This window comes from Oncorhynchus keta, chromosome 32 (genome assembly GCF_023373465.1).
Source record: "Oncorhynchus keta strain PuntledgeMale-10-30-2019 chromosome 32, Oket_V2, whole genome shotgun sequence".
NCBI classification, from domain to species: domain Eukaryota; kingdom Metazoa; phylum Chordata; class Actinopteri; order Salmoniformes; family Salmonidae; genus Oncorhynchus; species Oncorhynchus keta.
This window is the reverse complement of record NC_068452.1, coordinates 26,179,255-26,203,112: the sequence shown is the minus strand read 5'-3', so window position 1 is coordinate 26,203,112 and position 23,858 is coordinate 26,179,255. Positions and strand designations below refer to the sequence as shown.

The 23,858-nt window shown below is 45.6% G+C and overlaps 1 protein-coding gene across 5 annotated transcripts in view; it reads right to left on the bottom strand.

Annotated features, from left to right (window-relative positions):
- Positions 1 to 23,858, bottom strand: part of hdac5 (histone deacetylase 5) — an 86,781-nt gene that overhangs the window by 10,677 nt on the left and 52,246 nt on the right. For 3 of the 5 annotated variants that reach the window (XM_052491072.1, XM_052491073.1, XM_035747639.2), the window contains 13 exons: positions 20,994 to 21,289; positions 20,694 to 20,838; positions 20,350 to 20,458; positions 19,899 to 20,032; positions 18,694 to 18,825; positions 17,602 to 17,714; positions 13,389 to 13,508; positions 6,977 to 7,214; positions 6,644 to 6,849; positions 6,188 to 6,490; positions 3,535 to 3,688; positions 2,225 to 2,358; positions 280 to 400 (listed from right to left, as the gene is read on the bottom strand). In XM_052491072.1, the coding sequence (XP_052347032.1) occupies positions 280 to 400; positions 2,225 to 2,358; positions 3,535 to 3,688; positions 6,188 to 6,490; positions 6,644 to 6,849; positions 6,977 to 7,214; positions 13,389 to 13,508; positions 17,602 to 17,714; positions 18,694 to 18,825; positions 19,899 to 20,032; positions 20,350 to 20,458; positions 20,694 to 20,838; positions 20,994 to 21,257 (2,173 nt within the window). In that variant the 5' untranslated portion in view covers positions 21,258 to 21,289. The remainder of the gene's footprint in view (positions 1 to 279; positions 401 to 2,224; positions 2,359 to 3,534; positions 3,689 to 6,187; positions 6,491 to 6,643; positions 6,850 to 6,976; positions 7,215 to 13,388; positions 13,509 to 17,601; positions 17,715 to 18,693; positions 18,826 to 19,898; positions 20,033 to 20,349; positions 20,459 to 20,693; positions 20,839 to 20,993; positions 21,290 to 23,858) is intronic. The other 2 variants (XM_035747640.2, XM_052491071.1) reach the window with 2 other exon arrangements.

Sequence of the window (23,858 nt, the reverse complement as noted above, 5' to 3'; positions counted from 1 at the left end):
ATGAGTCACCCAGACGGGGGTGGACGGGCGTCTGGGGCCCTTTCCCCTCGACCAGCAGGTCTAAAAATATCCCCCCTGCGCCTGTCAGGGGAGCTAAGCCTTCAAACAATCCACCTGACTGCGTGTGAGTGTGTGGGTGGATGGAGGGGAGGGGCAGTCACTACTTTCAAGGATGCTTGGGGCAAATCTTGTTTCCACCATTCGAGCAAAATGGCTAGGGAAACACACGCACACAAATATATCTGAGGAGTAAAGACATGAAGAGATGAGGTTAGGCACCTAAGAGCTTCTTGCTGTCTAGTTTCTGTCTGTTGAGGGGACTTGTGCCATACAGCAGGGTGTGGTATTCTGAATGCACAGTCTGGATCTCATCCAACGTGGCCTTCCTCCCCCGAATCCTCTGTACACGGTAAAGAAAAACGCACGTAGCACACAATACATCAATTTCATTCAGGGTTATGTTGTATTGCTAATTGGGAAGTGATTTTTAAAATGAACTTGAACTAATAATGGATAAAGGTCATTCTCATTTCCACAAAAACAGTGGGGAGAACAAGCATTTGATACACTGCCGATTTTGCAGGTTTTCCTACTTACAAAGCATGTAGAGGTCTGTAATTTTTACCATAGGTACACTTCAACTGTGAGAGACAGAAGCTAAAACAAAACTCCAGAAAACCACATTGTATGCTTTTTAAGAAATTAATTTGCATTTTATTGCATGACATAAGTATGTGATACATCAGAAAAGCAGAAGTTAATATTTGGTACAGAAACCTTTGTTTGCAATTACAGAGATCATACGTTTCCTGTAGTTCTTGACCAGGTTTGCACACACACTGCAGCAGGGATTTTGGTCCACTCCTCCATACAGACCTTCTCCAAATCCTTCAGGTTTCGGGGCTGTCGCTGGGCAAAACGTACTTTCAGCTCCCTCCAAAGATTTTCTATTGGGTTCAGGTCTAGAGACTGGCTAGGCCACTCCAGGACCTTGAGATGCTTCTTACGGAGCTACTCCTTAGTTGCCCTGGCTGTGTGTTTCGGGTCGTTGTCATGCTGGAAGACCCAGCCACGACCCATCTTCAATGTTCTTACTGAGGGAAGGAGGTTGTTGGCCAAGATCTTGCGATACATGGCCCCATCCATCCATCCTCCCCTCAATACGGTGCAGTCATCCTGTCCCCTTTGCAGAAAAGCATCTCTAAAGAATGATGTTTCCACCTCCATGCTTCACGGTTGGGATGGTGTTCTTGGGGTTGTACTCATCCTTCCTCCAAACACAGCGAGTGGATTTTAGACCAAAAGGCTCTTTTTTTTGTCTCATCAGACCACATGACCTTCTCCCATTCCTCCTCTGGATCATCCAGATGGTCATTGGCAAACGTCAGACGGGCCTGAACATGCGCTGGCTTGAGCAGGGGGACCTTGCGTGCGCTGCATTTTAATCCATGACTGCGTAGTGTGTTACTAATGGTTTTCTTTGAGACTGTGGTTCCAGCTCTCTTCAGGTCATTGACCAGGTCCTGCCGTGTAGTTCTGAGCTGATCCCTCACCTTCCTATGATCATTGATGCACCACGAGATGAGATCTTGCATGGCGCCCCAGACCAAGGGTGATTGACAGTCATCTTGAACTTCTTCCATTTTCTAATAATTGCGCCAACAGTTGTTGCCTTCTCACCAAGCTGCTTGCCTATTGTCCTGTAGCCCATCCCATCCTTGTGTAGGCCTACAATTTTATCCCTGATGTCCTTACACAGCTTTCTGGTCATGGCCATTGTGGACAGGTTGGAGTCTGTTTGATTGAATGTGTGGACAGGTGTCTTTTATACAGGTAACGAGTGGAGAACAGGCGGGCTTCTTAAAGAAAACCTAACAGGTCTGTGAGAGCCGGAATTCTTACTGGTTGGTAGGTGATCAAATACTTATGCAATATGTCATGCAATACAATTTTAATTAAATTACTTAAAAATCATACAATGTGATTTTCTGGATTTTTGTTTTAGATTCCTTCTTTCACAGTTGAAGTGTACCTATGATTAAAAAAATTACAGACCTCTACATGCTTTGTAAGTAGGAAAACCTGCAAAATTGGCAGTGTATCAAATACTTGTTCTCCCCACTGTAGCTACCACTCTTGTTTAAGTTACTGAGAAGAAATTCTCTTTGGAAATATGGAACGGAGCTGGTCGCCATTCTAGCCGTAGTGTGCAGGGAGCCCTCACCTCACAGCGGCCCAGGAGCCCAGTCTCCTGCAGCCGGGACCACACACTCTGGATGCGGCCTGCGTGCTCTGGGTGGATGTGGGTGTTCCCACACATACACTGGTGCTTCAGCATAAAGGTGTCGTACACCAACCCTGAGATGATAGGAGAGGGAGAGAAAGAGTGCAAGAGAAAGATGGAAAGAAAGGGATGGCGTGAGTGAGGAGAGAGAGAGAGAAAGATGAAAAGGAGAAAATGTAGCTTTTCAAGGCAGGAAGAAGACCAACCACAGGGCAACCTCTTCAACTTCTCTCTCAGAACAAATGGTGACCACACTGCTCATAACCCCATTACCCAGCAGGTCAGAGCATAATAAGACCATCATCTCTAATGGATTTTTTCATGTTAGGACTGTTGGAGATGTTAATGATTCCATGGTGGAGGATGGCTCAATGTCATCCTGCCATCCTGGTTTCATCAGATCCAACCCTGCAGGCTCTCGCTATTATTATTTTCTCTGCTGAAATAATTACATCCAGGCAGGCTGCTTGCCTCAGCCCTTATAGAACTCACTTAGTACACGGGTTCCTAAACTTTTTCACTCAGGGGGGGGCCCCCCCCTTCTAGCATTGGGGAACATACCGTGCCCCCCCTGCATGTGCACACAACCATGTCTATTTAAAGCTTATTTCCTGCAATTCTACACCTTCTGCTATTGGTTGCAAAGACTATTTCAGTTTTAAAGCTATGTTTTGGGCAATTGTATTCAATGTTCCATGTCTAATGAGTATTCGTGATATTTGAGTGACTAAAACAATTAAAATAATATGGCCTAAAAAAAACATTAGCCGACATGTGCTAGTTGATCTGGACATTTCTGACAACCAAAGTTGTTATAAAGTTATAAATAGCTCTAAGGTATACAATGACTGACATGACAAGAGGAACTAATGATACACCACCCAATTTCCAAATTACACCTTGTGCATTCTACTATTAGAACTTTCAAGAGTAAGTTGAAAGCCGGACTGAGTACCTGCCGACCCCTCGCCACGCCCCACAGTTTGGGAACCACTGACTTAGTCAACACATCCTATCCTGCAAGGCCATTTGATCATGGACTGGCTAGACGATTGTTTGTTTTCTGAAAGTGTCTTTTCTAAGGCCAATGGCTTTCGCTAGAGTTTAATGGGGATTCATTGCCACATAAGCTCTACTATCTACCACTATGACAAAAAAATAGAGATTCAGATAGATAACTAAGTTGAGGCAGTTTTTTTCATATTGTTCAATGGGTCCTGTCATCTGTTCCAAAAACCAAAGAAGCGTACCTGTAGTGAAGAGGTGCTTGATGGGGACCTCACCCATGGGAGCCCCCTTGATGCTGGCAGTGGCAGGGGAGGACTGGGCCCTTCCCAGAGGTCTGTGGGGCATGCCCGAAATGGACAGGGACGCCTGGAACACATTGAGCTGTTGCAGGTGATGCTGGTTGGAAAATCGGGGACAAAATAACATAAATGTTTAATACCAACTAAAGCTTTGAATAATGTCTTTCATCATGAGACACTGCCTGGACTTCAGTGTGAGGGGATGGACTTAGTAAAGAAAACCAGCTCTGTCTTTCATCATTTACATCAGATAGAAATACTGCAACCTTGAGAAGTGACATTTCACAATAGCTGCAAACTGAATCTGCCACCTCAGGCCAATGGATCGAGGGGAAAATGGGAGGGAGGTGGAGCTAAATTAAGCCGGTTATAGACTAAATATGGGCCCTGGGTAGAAACCCAAAAGGCAAACACATATCCCCATACGAGCCTCAAAAGGCAGGGCAGGACAAGGACCGAGCCTTTCCAACAACCAAAAGACTACTCTGACAATTCCCCAGCTGTAAACAGTGGCTGAGCTAACAGGGCTCTGCTTTCTGTCAATGGGAGAAGCACTACACATCCAGACAGGAGCTGTGTGAGCTCTAGGAAAAAACTAATGCGACAGATGCTCCTAACAGAGATCAAATGACAAGGTTCACGGTTCTTATGCATCTTTTTTTTCAAACTGCGGACGGTTTGTTTCAAGACCTTGAGATGGGAGCTGAGTTTACACTCGCGGACACACACAGGTCCGGCAGGCCCACACCTTGCTAACCCCTTTTTAAACGAGAGATCCTAAGGCAATGCGGGATCTCTTATGCGTCTCTCTCACTGTCTTTTCTCTTTCCATTGCACAGGGCGGCTCAGATCCATTTGTATTCAAGGCATCACAGCAGACAAGTAGAGCAGAGTCAGAGGGAAAAAAGTTCAGCGGGGAGGCGGTGTGTGTGTGTGCAGGGAGGGGGTGGGGGAGGGGCCCTTCCGTGTCACTGACTCGAATGCCAAAATAGGTTTGAGGTTGTTGTCTCTACAGAATGACTGCATACACTCCCTCCCTCCCTATGCCCCCCATACCCTAAAAACTCCTCTATCCCCCTAGCCCGTCACAACAGAAATAGTACTGCAGCAGCATAGCTCCCTGGTGGGAGGTGAATTGGTATAAAGTGCAGGGGGGAAAAGGGCTGGTATGGTGATGAGAGGGGGGAGAAGGGTGAGGGTGGGAGCGAGAGGGGAATGATTCACCAAGGAGAGATGAGTCACAGATGAGTCCATTCACTGAAATGAAGAAAAAAAAGCAGCAAGGGCAGGGGAGGGAGGGTGTGTGAGCGCGCGTTGTGGGGGAGAAGACGCAGCCTGAATTCTGATGCTTTTCTCTCCTCTGATATTTTTTCTCAATGGTGTGTGGGAGTAGGAGAGAGAGGTTTATTTTATAATCTCCCTCGCTGAATTGGTTCTTCCTCCCTCCAACGCACAAACAGCATTTCTTAGAGGAACGTGACCACAAAACTTGTCCATTCTTTTCCCCCCTCTTTTTAACATTACGTATTAATTGCTGTCAATGACCATAATTTAGAGCCAAATATGGTAACCAACAGCAACATAGCCAACTGTGGCCATTTACTGTATTATACTATAATGTTTAGGTCCTCAAAAGAGTATGAGGCGATGATGAGGATCCAAATGCATGTCATCAACTACTGAGTAGAGTAGCTCTGTCTCAGGCAATGACAGCTAAACCCAAATTCAAAATGATCTTGGTGATAGATAGATATATTTTTTTTAAATAGGCCACTTGCCCCTTTGCAACTTTTGTTTCACAACTTTTAACTGGAGCTTCTTATCCTCTTGGTAATTTGTGAAAGAACTGCAGGCGATTCATTCTCGAGAGCTTGTTCCTTTATTTCCTGCTAAGTGCAATGGATGACTCACAGGTGGGTGGGAATTAAGGCTCTCGCTCGTCTGTAGGGAGCTATGACGACGATGCCTCGCACAGCGCAGCCACTCTGCCCTCCGAGAGGGGATACCCTTTTCTAAATCACCAGGCCCCCGTAAAATTCAACCCATCACTCGAACTGGGTGTGAACGCCAATTATGTAGCCACATCGCTAATGGTGACGTTCCTACCTTTTCAACTGCATAGCCTTTGCTACCGATCTTTTGGTAGGTAATTTCTGCAATCTACAACCCTCCCTGGAGTGATTGGTCATTCTAGACAGTTTCAAGTCATAAATAGCCCATTATAAGAGGTACAATGACGAATCAAGTCACAAGGTTAGTAATCACAGACAGACGTCACCGGAACAGATTTGGGAAGTTCAACAACGAAAGGGGTCTGAATATTTTTACTGCACTGTTTGGATCAAGTAACAAACATTTCGTTGCACCCGCTATAACACCAATAAAATTTGATTTGATTTCAGCAGAATTAATCATATTACAGGGAAAGACAAAACTCATAGTTTATAAATAAACAATTTGCACCTCTTATTGTTTCTCTGATTTTCTTACAGAAAGTCATCTTAATTAGTGTTAAACTTGCAAGGCAATACATTTTGTTTTTCCCTATCAAAGTTCAATTAAATGCAAAATTCATATAAAAAAATTCAGTATTTACTTGGCCGTAAGGTACGCCCTCCTCATCACACTCCCTCAGCTCGATAGCCTCGTCTTCATCATCCTCTTCCTCCAGGTCGCTCTCTGTGCTCTCGCCCTTCAGGGGGGTCAGCAGGCGTTCTGAAGGGGGTGACGTCTCCCCCGACTCTTCCTTCTGGAGCTTCTGCTCCTGAGGACGCCCCTCCCCCAGACGCTCAGACCCTGCCCCCTCCTCCTGCATCTCCTGCGTCTCTGTGAGCTCCTCCTCAGTCTCCTCGGGGTGGGTGGGCGGTTGGCGAGGAAGCTCCACCCCTTTTGACAGAATCTGGTGTGGTTGACAGATAAGGGGTTAAGCACTGCTGCCACATGTAGAGTATACTACACCCCCCAGTCCAGCAAATGGCATACAACACTTTTTTTTACCTGCAAACACAACCATAACCTCTAATACTGTAGTGTTTCTTGCGGTGCCCCCTACCTTGTTGAGCTGGTACTGCTTCTGCTTCTCCAGGAAGTGCTGGTGCTGCTGTTGCATGACGAGCTGCTGCAGGGCCTGGGGGCTCTGGGGGAGGGGTGCAGACTGTGTGCGGCTCAGGGGCCGGTGGCGTGGTAGCTTGTTCACCGTGCGCATACTGTTGGACACCCGGTCCCCCGTCACCAACGGCGACTGACCGTACATGGGGACTGGAGGGAGGAAGAGTCAGAGAGATGTGTTTCAGAAGAGGCAGTATGTATTTATCTATATTTATCTGCAAGTAGAACGCTCTGCTGGCAGGGATGTAAGAGTATAAATATATGTTGGTAGATGTACCTGAGAGGAGGGCACTCTGCTGGCGGGCCTGCTCCAGCAGGAGGACGTGTTGCAGTAGGGAGGAGTGACTGCTGTGGCTGTTGGGGGCCTGGGTGGAGTCTAAGTCGTGTTGCATCCCAGGTGGCAGGCATGATGCCGGCAGGGACGAGGTGCTGACAAACTTGCCCGTCAGAGCCCCACCCTGACGCATGGTTTGGATGGCCTGCCTCTCCGCCTCCTGCAACAGCTTCTGATTGGCCTGAGGATGGAAGGGGGGTTAACTAAGTCAGACTGTCTACATTAGAGGGCAACTATGGTTCAGGGGAGTGTGTGCTGGTTTCTATTTTAACTCAACTCAGTGGAATGGAGCAGGTTGAGTGTTTTTTTTACGAGTATTTGAAAAAAACATTTAAGAAGCCCATTTTAGAACAAGGCCAGCACTTGGAAAAAATTTGCACATTTATCTTTATGCCAACAGTGACAGGTTCTGACTTCTAAACTTGAAATATTGTTAATCATCAAGTATCCCATGGAAAGGAGAAGGGCCACAGTTTGGTTGTTACAGCAGAAGTTAATGGTCATCTGTAGGAGGAATGTAAGGTTGGATATGAGCTAGGGGCTTGGAATGTGCTGAGTTAAGAAAAGGCAATCACGTAGTTGTGGTCATTGGTAAGGGTGGAGAGCTGTAGATTAGTGAGGAATGGGGGTTGAGGTCAGGGAGAAGGAACAGTTTATTACCCACATCACTCAACTTCCTGCCTAGCAATAAATATGTAATGTTTAGAGGGAAGGAGCAGACTTCACCTATATTGGAGTGTGTGTGTGTGTGTGTGTGTGTGTGTGTGTGTGTGTACAGTGGGGCAAAACAGTATTTAGTCAGCCACCAATTGTGCAAGTTCTCCCACTTAAAAAGATGAGTCCTGTAATTTGCATCATAGGTATACTTCAACTATGACCGACAAAACAAATCCAGAAAATCACATTGTAGGATTTTTTATAAATTTATTTGCAAATTATGGTGGAAAATAAGTATACTCAATACTTTGTTATATACCCTTTGTTGGCAATGACAGGGGTCAAACGTTTTCTGTAAGACTTAACAAGGTTCTCACACACACTGTTGCTGGTATTTTGGCCCATTCCTCCATGCAGATCTCCTCTAGAGCAGTGATGCTTTGGGGCTGTTGCTGGGCAACACGGACTTTCAACTCCCTCCAAGGATTTTCTATGGGGTTGAGATCTGGAGACTGGCTAGGCCACTCCAGGACCTTGAAATGCTTCTTACGAAGCCACTCCTTTGTTGCCCGGGCGGTGTATTTGGGATCATTGTCATGCTGAAAGACCCAGCCACGTTTCATCTTCAATGCCCTTGCTGATGGGAGGTTCTCACGATACATGGCCCCATTCATTCTTTCCTTTACACGGATCAGTCGTCCTGGTCCCTTTGCAGAAAAGCAGCCCAAAAGCATGATGTTTCCACCCCCATGCTTCACAGTAGGTATGGTGTTCTTGGGATGCAACTCAGCATTCTTTGTCCTCCAAACACAACGAGTTGAGTTTTTACCAAAAAGTTATATTTTGGTTTCATCTGACCATACGACATTCTCCCAATCTTCTTCTGGATCATCCAAATGCTCTCTAGCAAACTTCAGACGGGCCTGGACATGTACTGGCTTAAGCAGGGGGACACGTCTGGCACTGCAGGATTTGAGTCCCTGGCGGCGTAGTGTTACTGATGGTAGGCTTTGTTACTTTGGTCCCAGCTCTCTGCAGGTCATTCACTAGGTCCCCCGTGTGGTTCCGGGATTAATGCTCACCGTTCTTGTGATCATTTTGACCCCACGGGGTGAGATCTTGCATGGAGCCCCAGATCGAGGGAGATTATCAGTGGTCTTGTATGTCTTCCATTTCCTAATAATTGCTCCCACAGTTGATTTCTTCAAACCAAGCTGCTTACCTATTGCAGATTCAGTCTTCCCAGCCTGGTGCAGGTCTACAATTTTGTTTCTGGTGTCCTTTGACAGCTCTTTGGTCTTGGCCCTAGTGGAGTTTGGAGTGTGACTGTTTGAGGTTGTGGACAGGTGTCTTTTATACTGATAACAAGTTCAAACAGGTGCCATTAATACAGGTAACAAATAGAGGAGCCTCTTAAAGAAGAAGTTACAGGTCTGTGAGAGCCAGAAATCTTGCTTGTTTGTTATTGACCAAATACTTATTTTCCACCATAATTTGCAAATAAATTCATTAAAAATCCTACAATGTGATTTTCTGGATTTTTTTTGTCATTTTGTCAGTCATAGTTGAAGTGTACCTATGATGCAAATTACAGGACTCTCATATTTTTAAGTGGGAGAACTTGCACAATTGGTGGCTGACTAAATAATTTTTTGCCCCACTGTGTGTGTGTGTGTGTGTGTGTGTGTGTGTGTGTGTGTGTGTGTGAATAAACTTGGTTTGAGCTTATCATAGTTGTCCGAGAGTTTTTTTACTCTGTTTAATTAGAACCTAACAGCAGCTTTGGCTAATGTATTATAACCATTACAGATAACGAATCCTAAATTGCTAAATTGCCTCACACACACATACATACATATACAGTTGAAGTTTACATACACTTAGGTTGGAGTCATTAAAACTTGTTTTTCAACCACTCCACACATTTTTTGAGAACAAACTATAGTTTTGGCAAGTCGGTTACGACATCTACTTTGTGCATGACACAAGTAATTTTTCTAGCAATTGTTTACAGACAGATTATTTCACTGTATCACAATTCCAGTGGGTCAAAAGGTTCATACACTAAGTTGACTGTGCCTTTAAACAACTTGGAAAACAATGCCATGGCTTTAGAAGCTTCTGATAGGCTAATTGACATCATTTGAATCAATTGGAGGTGTACCTGTGGATGTATTTCAAGGCCAACCTTCAAACTCAGTGCCTCTTTGCTTGACATCATGGGGAAATCAAAAGAAATCCGCTAAGACCTCAGAAACAAAATTGTGGACCTCCACAAGTCTGCTTCATCCTTGGGAGCAATTTCCAAATGCCTGATGGTACCACATTCATCTGTACAAACAATAGTACGCAAGTATAAACACCATGGGACCACAGCCATCATACCTCTCAGGAAGGAGACGTGTTCTGTCTCCTAGAGATGAACGTACTTTGATGTGAAAAGTACAAATCAATCCCAGAACAACAGGAAAGGACCTTGTGAAGATGCTGGAGGAAACCGGCACAAAAGTATCTATATAAACAGTAAAACGAGTCCCATATCGACATATCCTGAAAGGCCACTCAGCAAGGAAGAAGCCACTGCTCCAAAACCGCCATAAAAAAGCCAGACTACGGTTTGCAACTGCACATGGGGACAAAGATCGTACCATTTGAAGAAATGTCCTCTGGTCTGGTGAAACAAAAATAGAACCGTTTGGCCATAATGGAGGAACGGGGGGGGGGGCTTTCAAGCCGAAGAACACAATCCCAACCGTGAAGCACGGGGGTGGCAGCATCATGTTGTGGGGGTGCTTTTCTGCAGGAGGGACTGGTGCACTTCACAAAATAGATGGCATCATGAGGGAGGACAATTCTGTGGAAATATTGAAGCAACATCAGTCAGGAGGTTAAAACTTATCGCAAATGGCTCTTCCAAATGGACAATGACCCCAAGCATACTTTCAAAGTTGTGGCAAAATGGCTTAAGGACAACAAAGTCAAGGTATTGGAGTGGCCATCAAAGCCCCAACCTCAATCCTATAGAAGATTTGTGGGCGAGCAAGGAGGCCTACAAACCTGACTCAGTTACACCAGCTCTGTCAGGAGGAATGGGCCAAAATTCACCCAATGTATTGTGGGAAGCTTGTGGAAGGCTACCCAGAACGTTTGACCCAAGTTAAACAATTTAAAGGCAATGCTACCAAATACTAATTGAGTGTATGTAAACGTCAGACCCACTGGAAATGTGATGAAAGAAATACAAGCTGAATGAAAATCATTCTCAACTATTAATCATTCTCAACTAACTCTGACATTTCATATTCTTAAAATTAAAGTGGTGATCCTAACTGACCTAAGACAGGGAATTTGCTGAGCTAAACGACTACTGCCCGTAGCACTCACTTCCGTCATCATGAAGTGCTTTGAGAGACTAGTCAATGACCATATCACCTCCACCCTACCTGACACCCTAGACCCACTCCAATTTGCTTACCGCCCAAATAGGTCCACAGACGATGCAATCTCAACCACACTGCCCTAACCCATCTGGACAAGAGGAATACCTATGTGAGAATGCTGTTCATCGACTACAGCTCGGCATTCAATACCATAGTACCCTCCAAGCTCGTCATCAAGCTCGAGACCCTGGGTCTCGACCCCACCCTGTGCAACTGGGTACTGGACTTCCTGACGGGCCGCCCCCAAGTGGTGAGGGTAGGCAACAACATCTCCTCCCCGCTGATCCTCAACACTGGGGCCCCACAAGGGTGCGTTCTGAGCCCTCTCCTGTACTCCCTGTTCACCCACGACTGCGTGGCCACGCACGCACGCCTCCAACTCAATCATCAAGTTTGCGGACGACACAACAGTGGTTGGCTTGATTACCAACAACGACGAGACGGCCTACAGGGAGGTGGTGAGGGCCCTCGGAGTGTGGTGTCAGGAAAATAACCTCACACTCAACGTCAACAAAACTAAGGAGATGATTGTGCACTTCAGGAAACAGCAGAGGGAACACCCCCCTATCCACGTCGATGGAACAGTAGTGGAGAGGGTAGCAAGTTTTATGTTCCTCGGCATACACATCACAGACAAACTGAATTGGTCCACTCACACAGACAGCATCGTGAAGAAGGCGCAGCAGCGCCTCTTCAACCTCAGGAGGCTGAAGAAATTTGGCTTGTCACCAAAAGCACTCAAACTTCTACAGATGCACAATCGAGAGCATCCTGGCGGGCTGTATACCTGGTACGGCAACTGCTCCGCCCTCAACCGTAAGGCTCTCCAGAGGGTAGTGAGGTCTGCACAACGCATCACCGGGGGCAAACGACCTGCCCTCCAGGACACCACCCGATGTTACAGGAAGGCCATAAAGATCATCAAGGACATCAACCACCCGAGCCACTGCCTGTTCACCCCGCTATCATCCAGAAGGCGAGGTCAGTACAGGTGCATCAAAGCTGGGACCGAGAGACTGAAAAACAGCTTCTATCTCAAGGCCATCAGACTGTTAACATTTACATTTAAGTCATTTAGCAGACGCTCTTATCCAGAGCGACTTACAAATTGGTGCATTCACTTTTAAACTGAGTTTAAATGTACTTGGCTAAGGTATGTAAACTTCCGACTTCAACTGTGTGTGTATTTTTTTCAGACAATAAAGTGCTATTTAAAGTGAATTTATTGAAACCGTAATATCAACTGGTTATATTATATCGTGGAACACAATCTTCACAAAGGCATCAACCTCAGCAGTTGCGCTTGCTTGTAGAAGCCTATGTCTGTGCAATGACAAAGCATTGTTTTGTTAATTTAGCAGGCAAAATGCTCTTATTTCCCGAACAAATCAAGATACCTATTTTATTGTAAAAGAAAAAAAACATGTAAAATAACTAAATAATACATAACAGAATATTGTTCAAAATGAAAAAAAGTGATATGCACCTCACGTCTGGAAATTATTCTTTGAGTGATAATTTGGAACGGGGCTCAATTTCAGGGTTACAAAACAAAATCTGTCTTCTTTTCGATATACAGACATTCAAATGTGTTTATTCAGCCTGTTCTTTGGTATTTTCCAAATGGATTAACAATTCCACATTGAACTCTGCATGGGGATGAATTACAGCCATGACATCTGTTTGGTGAGTAGGCTTAGGCTTAATGATTCTGATAAAAATGTTTAGGGCGGCTATAGCCTAGGCTAACCAATTCTAAATGGCACTACTAGTTCAAAGTAGCATAAGTGGAAAATAGACAGGACACAATCTTTCCAAAACTGCAGCGCTCGTTGTTGTAACATATTTCCCTACTTCAGCCAAGCAGTCCATTAAGAATTTGTGATAAAACTGTCGTCATTTGGCAAGGAATGAAGCTTGTGTATCCCATCAGTTAGATACGTTTTTAATAGGCCTAACGGGAGCGCGTGTGTGTGTGTGTGTGTGTGTGTATAGAGGGAGCGGTCGGAACGCAATTGAGTGAGTGAGACACGGAGGGGAAAGGGAATTTAGGGAGAAGAACTGTGATGCTTGGCTTGGTTTTCTTTTTGTTGTGCCACGCAAATGCACATGTACAAATGGAACTAGAGTCAAAGCAAATTAACATGGTCTTCTAGACAACATTTTGATCTCTGGTTAAAGATGGAGTTTTTACATCCATTTGAGTACTCATGCCTATCCCTAGTTTGTGTTGTTCAGAATTTCAGTCCAGTACTCACGGTGAGGTGCGAGTTGGCTGGTAGGCCCAGGGAGATGTTGGGCAGCGAGGGGGATGTGTAGAGGCTCAGCGGACTGACTGTCCCATCGGCGTTAAGGGTCTGGTGGAGGGACCGCAGCTGCTGTACAGAAAAGAGGGAGGAAAAAGTGATTGAGTGAGAGAGAGCGTGTGAAAGGGAAAAGGGCGAGAGAGAGCGAACAGAAGAGGAGCAAGAGAGACAACCAGCAGGGGTGTTTTCCAGAGAGAGAGAGGGAACAGAAGAGGAGCAAGAAGAGGAAAGAGAGACCAGCAGGGGTGTTTTTTCCAGAGAGAGGAGGAAGAGGAGCAAGAACAGAAGAGGAGGGAACAAAGAGAGACAACCAGCAGGGGTGTTTTCCAGATAGAGAGAGGGAACAGAAGAGGAGCAAGAGAGAAACCAGCAGGGGTGTTTTCCAGATGTTTTCCAGAGAGAGGGAACAGAAGAGGAGCAAGAGAGACAACCAGCAGGGGTGTTTTCCAGAGAGAGGGAGCGAACAGAAGAGGAGCAAGAGAGACAACCAGCAGGGGTGTTTTCCAGAGAGAGGAGCGAACAGAAGAGGAGCAAGAGAGACAACCAGCAGGGGTGTTTTCCAGAGAGAGGGAGGGAACAGAAGAGGAGCAAGAGAGACAACCAGCAGGGGTGTTTTCCAGAGAGAGAGAGGGAACAGAAGAGGAGCAAGAGAGACAACCAGCAGGGGTGTTTTCCAGAGAGAGGGAGCGAACAGAAGAGGAGCAAGAGAGACAACCAGCAGGGGTGTTTTCCAGAGAGAGGAAGAGGAGCAAGAGAGACAACCAGAAGAGGAGCAAGAAGAGACAACCAGCAGGGGTGTTTTCCAGAGAGAGGGAGCGAACAGAAGAGGAGCAAGAGAGACAACCAGCAGGGGTGTTTTCCAGAGAGAGGGAGCGAGAGAGTGAAGTCTTCCAGCTCACTAAAACATCCCATCAGTGCATGTATATTTAATCTACCCTAGCAACAACGAGAGGGGAAGAAAGGAATCCATCTTGTGCTCTATCTGACCCTCTGCAGTATAAACAGATAGGACAGGAGCTCTAACCGTAGTGTGACTCATTCTTTCAGCTTGCACAATATGTTTCTCTCCAGAGGCCGCCGAGGCTTCCAGTTCACTTTGAACAAACGGCTGTTATTTGATGTTTGTGCAGGTGTGCTAGCTAGTACCATTTCAGCTTTTCTTACTTGCCATTTAGACTTCACCTGCCTAACACTGTACAGAAACCCCACATACTGTAGGCTGTGTCCGAAATCTGTCTTGCCTACTACTTACTAAAAATACATACTGTGTACTAATAGTACTACATACAATTTAGAACGTATGCCATAAGCAACAAATATCAACATACTAATCATCCATTATGAGAAGGCATCATCTAATGTGCAATCGCACTTGTTCACTGCCAGTTGTTCATTTTAGTATGCCATATTCTGATTATCAGCTGTTGTCAAACACACGTGAACGCAAAAGAGACAACACTCTTCCTCAATAGTGTGCAGCGATTTCTACTCTACAAAAATATGAAATGAGTATTACATCCTAGAATTTAATTATCAGCTGTTGTCAAACGTGATTTTTTTAAATGTTTGAAATCACACATTTTACTTTATTTTCACATAACCATATTGTGTTCTAAATAGAATGCTTTTTGGGTATTTGAACACAACCATATTTCTCCCTGCCTTCAAGGGCCCTTCTATTTTTAAGAACCCCCCAGCGGGTGTCAGCCTTCTTCACACGTTCTCACTGATAATGACATTATTAGGGGAAGACTGACTCAACAGAATCTTGAAACAGGGAAAATAAGGGGGGAGTCACCATGCATCCCAAATAAGGTGTTGATCCATGGCAAACTGCCCTATTTGTTGTTAAAACAATGTCACGCTCTCCTTTTTGTGTGCGTCTGACCATTTATTGGCCCGGATCTGCTGGGGTGGCGATGACGCAATAACGTTCTTGATGGGGGTGGCTATTTTGGAAAGTTGCACACAGCAGGCTAACAAGGCACTTATGTCATCAGCGGTCGACTGTTTCTCCGCTTCGAGAGAATGGCAGTAATCAAGTATTTTCAGGGAGGGAGGGTAGGGAAAATAAATGGTCTCGGAGATTGACTAATGCTTTTTACTTTTGTTGCCCTACTTTTGGAGAGAAGAGAGAGGAAGTATTTTTGGGTGTTATAAAATGGCAGGGGGAAGATGGCTGTAAATTGAGTGTTGAGAGAGCGGTCTGAATGAGAGGACAAATGCTCATTTGAATTCAAATCATCAATCCTGTTCTACCAAATAGAAAACACATTTATCCATTAAAACACAGGTCTTCTAAAAACATATATTTGAAGAGGTAGATATGGAGAGTAAGAGAGTACCTGAGAACTATAGTGTTCCAGCTACAGCTATTCTGTAAGTAGCCTGACTACCAGGAAAAACTCAAGTCCCAGGGACAAGAACTGGTAGTTCTGATCAGTGAACTTACAGTATGTTCTGCGATGAAATAGCTAAGGCAGCTAGGCCTATATTTATCTTGTCTTACAAAATTAACAATGGATCAGGTTTTATTATCAAAATGGAGGATAGGAGTCATTCAGAATGCTATGGCTCGCTCTCTCTCCCACCTACATCCCCTCGTCATCTCTCTCGCTCCCAAGGTTAAGATGTTCCTGGGGCCACTTGATGCTCAGTGTGCATCAGACCAACCCCCCCCAGTCTACCAAAGCTTATTTTCAGGCCTTATTCACTGCACTCAGCTGCTATCCTCTCGCCCTAGTTTACAATTCAGCCAAGCACAATGACCATACAAGCGTAAAGAATAAGCTACTATTAGCCCTAAAGAACAGTCTACCTAGTCATGTAACACTCCCCATAAGTCCCCATTGCATTTGATCTATAACTAACAGCAGGGTTGATAAAAACTAAACCAAGTCACCAGGTAGCCAATTGAATCCCCAAGCTGACAAGGTTTTAATCTGTCGTTCTGCGCCTGAGCAAGGCAGTTAACCCACTGTTCCCCGGGCACTGACGACGTGGATGTCAATTATGGCAGCCCCCCGCACCTCTCTGATTCAGAGAGGTTGGATTAAATGTGGAAGTCACCATTCAGTTGAAGGCATTCAGTTGTACAACTGACTAAGTATCCCCCTTTCCCAATCAGAATGGGTTCCATTTGCATCTGTCTTTCAACACTTTTTATACCAATGCTTCTAATGTGATGAGACATTTTATAAAGCATGCACTCTGTTGGTCCCTGGTACCACAGCAGTAGGTCATGGATTTTCCATGGTGTTATAAAAATGCATCACAGACAAACAGCAACACACATTCCCCCAATGGTGGAACAAACTCCCTCACGACGCCAGGACAGCGGAGTCAATCACCACCTTCCGGAGACACCTGAAACCCCACCTCTTTAAGGAATACCTAGGATAGGATAAAGTAATCCTTCTCACGCCCCCCTTAAAAGATTTAGATGCACTATTGTAAAGTGGCTGTTCCACTGGATGTCATAAGGTGAATGCACCAATTTGTAAGTCGCTCTGGATAAGAGCGTCTGCTAAATGACTTAAATGTAAATGTAAATATTTCAGGGGTTATAAAGTTCCATAGAAGGTAGAATTATATATATATATATATATATATATACACACACATTTTATTTTTGTGTGTTGAATTTGACCCTTTTTTCTCCCCAATTTCGTGGTATCCAATTGTTTAAGTAGCTACTATCATCGCTACAACTCCCGTACGGGCTCAGGAGAGATTAAGGTTGAAAGTCATGCGTCCTCTTATACACAATCCAAGCCGCACTGCTTCTTAACACAGCGCGCATCCAACCCGGAAGCCAGCCGCACCAATGTGTCGGAGGAAACACTGTGCACCTGGCAACCTTGGTTAGCGCGCACTGCACCCGGCCCGCCACAGGAGTTGCTGGTGCGCAATGAGACAAGGATATCCCTACCGGCCAAACCCTCCCTAACCCGGACGACACTAGGCCAATTGTGCGTCGCCCCACGGACCTCCCGGTCACGGCCGGTTACGACAGAGCCTGGGCGCGAACCCAGAGTCTCTGGTTGCACAGCTGGCACTGCAGTACAGCGCTCTTAACCACTGCGCCACCCGGGAGGCCTGTAGAATTATATTTTGCAGAGGCGAGGCCCCCCTAGCATCCTCCCGCAGCCCTCCCCGCTCTTACCTCTGCGTGAATGTTGGGGACAGAGCCGCTGGAGCCGTTCTCTGCGATGGCGCTGTTGGAGCTGTTGGGCGAGCTGGGCCCGGAGCCAGGGGCACTGCTGCACATGGAGGACACTGCAATGACAATGGAACAGGCCACTCAGAGACAGAACCAACCCAGCATCCCAGGCAGACAGACACCACCGCCAAAACCCTTGTGGTACGGCTTTTCTCCAATCTTGCATCAAACTGTACAAATGTGAAGATTAATGTCTAGGTTTTATCAGGCTGTTTTCTATGAGTATACAGAAAGGTAGAAACAGAATAGACCATCATTGGTGACATATACATGGAATCAGAGAATTAGGAAAAAGGACTTCCCGACATTTCTGTGACTGTTTCAAGAGGCCAACATTCTAAGTCCTAATCCGAACTTTCCCAAAAACCCTGTTCCCCTTTTCCCTGCTCCACTGCCAGCTAACCCCCGCCACCCCAAACCCATCCCCTTTTGTCCTATTCAAGCCTTATGTATTAATCTACATCCTACTCTATAGTCCCTGCTATTTTTGTTTGCCTCCAATAAGTCCCTATATTTTGTCCCAGAAAAGCTTCTGCTTTCATTAGCAGATGAAACGGGCGAGTTAAATCAAAAGCCTCTATAAGCATAGCTTCTGTTGTGGTCTCGAGAACAACCAGCATTTATACGATCTCCTATGTTTACATAGTAGTTGCCCATGACATGGAAACTGGCTAATAGGGCAAACCCTTAAACCTAGCATATGTGGCATGTGTATATAGCCAACCTGGCTAAGTGGGTTATGTAACTAGGTCCTTCTGGGAAATGAGCTTGAGGTGTAGAGTGCCGCGGCACCGCCGGATGTCTACTTTTACCATCAGGCCAGAGTTGAAATGACTGTTTTATGTTAAGTAGGGTGGTATTTTAGATGGTTTATGGTTCACCCAAGCGGATGCTTCTCACTGGGGTTGGTTTACAACTATGAAATGGCACAGGGTGTGGAATTCCAGTTAAAGAGTGTACAATGTATTTGTATGCGAGTATGTAAATGCATGATGGATGAGAGTGTAAATGCATGGTGTGTGTGTGCGCTCTCACCAGAGATCTCGATGGCTCTCTTTTTGAAGGTGCTGATCACTGTCCCGTCCTTCCTCCTCAGCAGAGGACTGCTCCGCCTCTCAGCTACCTTCTGTTTTAACCGCGAACGCACCTTCAGATTGGGCTCGGAGGCTGTCGGAGAGAGATAGGAGAGCGATAGGAGAGAGATAGGAGAGCGATAGGAGAGAGAGCGCGCGAGAGAAAGAGAGCTGAGTTTAAATGAAAAAGATCTACAACAGAAACCATAAACGAGCAACAGCTCATACAGAGTCTATTCAAAACTACTATGGACAGCTACAAATGGGGCTATTTATACAGTTTATTGACTGGGGGCACCAAGACTGAAATAAATGTCCATTTGCAACTAACCCCTCCTTCACACAACTGCTTTTTCAGCCCATTGTTGATGCAATGAACGACAGACCAAATTAGACGAATGGAAGTAAATAAAAACAGAGGGATTGGACCCCAGGAAGAATACCTGCTGCTTTGGCAAAAGCTAATGGGGATCCAAATAAACCAATAAGGAGGGATGGGAAAAAACAGGAATTGGGGCAATTAAGCAAAAGCCCCGGGTTTAATTTAATTAGCCTCCAATAGCGGTGCTTTCCACTGGACGTCACACACTCCACCCACCTATGTAGACCAGCTAAGACTTTTAGCCCTGATAACATCATGGGCTTTAGTATGGCTTTCATTTTATTAGAAATCAAAATGTTTGGGGTGAGGACGATCAGAGAGGCTGAAGTAAGGAGAATGCACACACTCAGAGTTATACCTTTCAGTCACAAGTCTAAGAACAAGAACAAGCTAACAAGTCTATGGAAACAATACCAAACAACAACACGCAATACAATTACATCTAGATCCACAGCAAGCATATATTTAAGCATGTGTCATGGGTCAGCTTCTCAAGACCCAGATTAAGCTTACTGCTGGACTAAAACACGTTCATTGGCAACCTCCATTTAGTAACCACCCCACTCCATTGGCTTGTCTGTGGGTGGGCTTAATTATTTACGTGAGTGAGTGTGTCGCTATTGCCCACCAGTCTTCACCAACACTGCTGCGATGACTCATTCTGACTCATACCAGCAAAGGAGAAACACTAAAATGTACACACATACCCACTGTCAGACATGGGTAGGTGCCTTAAAGTAATGCAGACCTGCAACCACACACACACGCAGAGTGCATCCACTCACCAGTCTTCCGGAGAGGGAAATCATCCCTGACCTCGTAGGACCCCAGTAGCGGGGGCAGTTTGTAGGAGGGCGGCGTTCCCGGAGTGTTACTCTGAGGGGGGGAGTTGGGGTCCAGAGAGGTGTGGTGGGCCCCCCTAATGAAGCCATAACAGGTAAGATAGCAGAATCAGTTGATACTACTTGTGATGTAGACAAGACATTCTCTGACTAGATTAAAACCTCTATCCATTTGGCATGACACCCGCTGAGGAAGGTAAACAATACAAGTCACTCTCTGGAGCTCCAAGTATTTTTTAACAGTTCACTCCAGGTCAATGCATGTGTAGGAGCTCTAAGAGTCCTACCCTTCCTCCATATTCATTAACCATTAACATCCATGGCTCTTGACCAGTCTGCCCGCTAATGTTAGCCAGCCTCAGAACTCAAATTAGATGTCGATGGTTAGGCTCACCAGCATTTCTGGGGGAAGGAATGGTTTAGTCCGCCGGGTGTACCAGGCTCTTTTTTGCTCAGGAGGAACTCCTGTAGCTTCAGCTTCACCTCCGTACTGGCAATGGCACCTTCCGGAACAAACCATCAACACAAAGCTATTATAACGCTAACAAAGACCAACAGCTATGGAGTATGAGGATCTAAACTAGAGCAATAACAGTAGCACTGTATAACTCTATTAAGTAAAAGTGTCTGATAAGACATAGCTACCGTATATTTCAGTGTTTACTTTCTGAAAGCTTCTCTTCATACATACACCAGATAACCACTGCTCAGTGTGTGACCTCTATGTGTACTACTCACTCTCTTTGCCCTTCTCCTTGTTGCGTAGCATGAGGAGCTGCTGCTCCAGCCTCTGTTTCTCCAGCTCTTCATGCCTCTGCTGCTCCAGCTTCCTCTTCTGCTCCAGCTCCTGCTGCCGCTTGGCCGCCAGGATCTCCTGCTGCTGCTGCAGGGACGCCAGGGGGAAGGAAAGCCAGAGAGAGGAGATGTCAAATGAAGCTCAAACTGACGGCCAGAAATAAACTGATCGGTCCAGTGGCGTGTGGCTAAAGACGTTTCTCAACCCCACCAACCAGCCTTCCTAAAGCGTATCCCCATTACCTTCAGGTGCTCCTGCAGCTGAACCTCATGCTGGCGTGTCAGAACCTCATGCTGCTTCTGGAATTCAGCAAAGAGGAGCTGTTTCTGAAGCTCCTGCTGCTGCTTGAGGAGGAGCAGTTCATGCTGCAGTTGTTGCTCCCTCATGGCTGGGTCCACCCCTCCACCTCCTCCGCCCAGGGGTCCCAGCCTGGGATCTGTCCTCAGGTCCACGGGACCGCCGCCACCGCCAACACCCTGCTCACTGCCGCCCACAGGGCTCTGCATCCCCGAGGGGAGAGTTGTCTTCACCTCCACAGCTAGATGGAGGAAGGGGTGGAAAGCGGAGAGAGTGGGAAGGAGACAGAAGGAAATGAGAGTAAAGGAGGGAAAGAAGTGGGGGAGACATGAGGTAAAGGAGGGGAGCAGACAAAGAACAAGAAAATAGTTTGTTAAATGGTGATCAAATAAACCACAAATAAAGATGAAGTACAGCAGTTCAAAAGTTTTTCCCCAATCAGAAACAAAACAAAATCTTATGATATTGCGGAAATGTTGAGGTTAAAGTTGAAGGACTGAAGTAATTCCCTTTGATAGAAATTACATTTAACGTAGTTTGACCATGAGGCTTGGCACAGATCTAGGAGTTCAATAATGTTTGGCATGCTAGCTCTCTCTGGAGCCGTTGCATAACTCTACCGTGATGACAGCGTTCAGTAGAGTTGGACACACTACTGTCGTACAGTACACACATCAGGAGGAATAAAGTTTGGGGCCTGTTCTCTCTGCTGGCAAAAGTATGAAGGGTGCAAGTTGTATTTAGAACACTTAGGAGAGTGTTTAAGTGTACTATTTTAAAAGTATGATTCCACAGAAGTGTGTGAGTGCTTATGTGGTTCCTGAATAATTAAATCACAGTATGTACATTTATACAGTACATACTTCAATGACTGAAGGAGCGTTCTTGGAGTGTTTCCGTGCGACTGTTAGTGTTACGCAAAGAGTCATCACTTCATCAGGTGATGAAGAAGAGTAACACCATTCATGGTTTACTAGTTATTCATTTTGTATGGCGCATGTTATCGCTATGAATTACAAGGAATCCATCCGTATCACACGAGGTAACTCTATAGTGTGTCGATGTATGCATTTTGCTCAATAGGAGACAGTATTGAACGGTAGGGATGGGAGCGGACCTTGCTAAAAATAGTCAGGGCGACTATCGATACAAAGAGGGCACATCATTACATAACCTGGGAGGACCACAGTAGGCAGGGTCGGGACGAGGGCAGAAGCCAGGGCAGAGCCAAGACCGGGACGAGGGCAGAGCCAAGACCAGGACAGAGCCAAGACCGGGACGAGGGCAGAGCCAAGACCAGGACGAGGGCAGAGCCCTGGCACTCTACGACACTCCAGGAGCTTTGTCTCTGATACATTAAGCACAGAGTTGGCAACAACGCACAGCATCCCAAAGCCGCAAAGCCACTGGCAAGTGCTGCTGCCAAACAGACAAGCACAGCCACCTGGCAAGGGCAACGCTACTGTTTTAGACCTTTCCTTAAGTAGACAGAGAAATCAGGGATTGGAATGGGCTATTGGGCTATTGTGTGCCCTAAGGTGGCTTCCAATGCACCCAACCGTTTCCATTATCCATTTGTTTCACCTTTCATTAACCCTCAATGGCCACAAGGCTTGACATTGGTGCAGGGTCAGAACTGAGTAGGACAAGACACTAAGGTTTAACATCTCAAACAAATGCAGAAAAAAAAACAATGGAAGAGATTAGTGGGCAGGCAGAGAAGCACTCAGTCTGCAACAATGGTCAAGGGTAAAGAGGTTGACTGCCGCCCATGCATTGGTGGATGTAGAGTATTGGATCCCAGCTGTAGGCTAGGACCTAATGAGAAGGCACCGATTCCGTGTCACAGATGGTTAAGTCACTCAGTGACCAGATAATGAAAGAGAAGAGATAGGCTAAAAAATAAATGGGAGACTGAGGGAGCAGCTAGCACTAGCTGAAAAGCACTGCTTTGTGAGTTTGATTCTGAACGCAACGGCATCTATGAGTGGACCTCCAAGCCTGTGAACTAAACCAGTTATTTTTCATCGAAGTTGCATGCAGTTAAAGACAATTATAAATAAAATAAGTCATCTAGGGTCAGATAAGGCTGGGCATTGCCAGGGACCTTACGATATCACGACACTTCGGTGCCGATATGTATTGTGATTCACACACACACACACACACACACAATTGGATTCTGTGATTTTATTGTGATTTGAAGTTCCAAACATATTGCTCACTCATGGTTTAAATTAATCTTTGATTAGACCTAGAGTTTGTAACTAAGTTTATAAAATTAAGCAGATGTTTTGCACCATTTACTTTTTAAAGACTAGATTAGTAAAACACTAAACTACAGGTATATTTCTAAATTCAATCTGGAGTGCCAGAGTGTGCTCTGGGCAATCGTAAATTCAGAGTGTTTCGCTCTGGCTGAGAAGTAGGGTTGATCCCAATGTTCTGGCACTCAAGCACCCAAGCTAACTGGCTAATGTTGGCTAGCTTGCTAGCTACTTCCAGACACAAATGAGAGAACACCTCACTGACCATTTTACTCACCCTAGCAGAGCTGGTTAGGCTGTTTTCATGTTATCCAGAGCGTTGGTGACTGTGCTGCAGGCAACAATTTAATTATGCTTTTTGCCCATGTTTACTGACACCGGCTATATTCAACGAGTGTCGAGTCTGTCAATTCATCAGTTATTCTGCACTCTGGCACACTCAGATGAGAGTGCTCTGCTACTGCAGGGTAGCTCTCTAGGCCCTCTACTCTTTAATATTTTTATCAATGACCTGCCACTGGCATTAAACAAAACATGTGTATC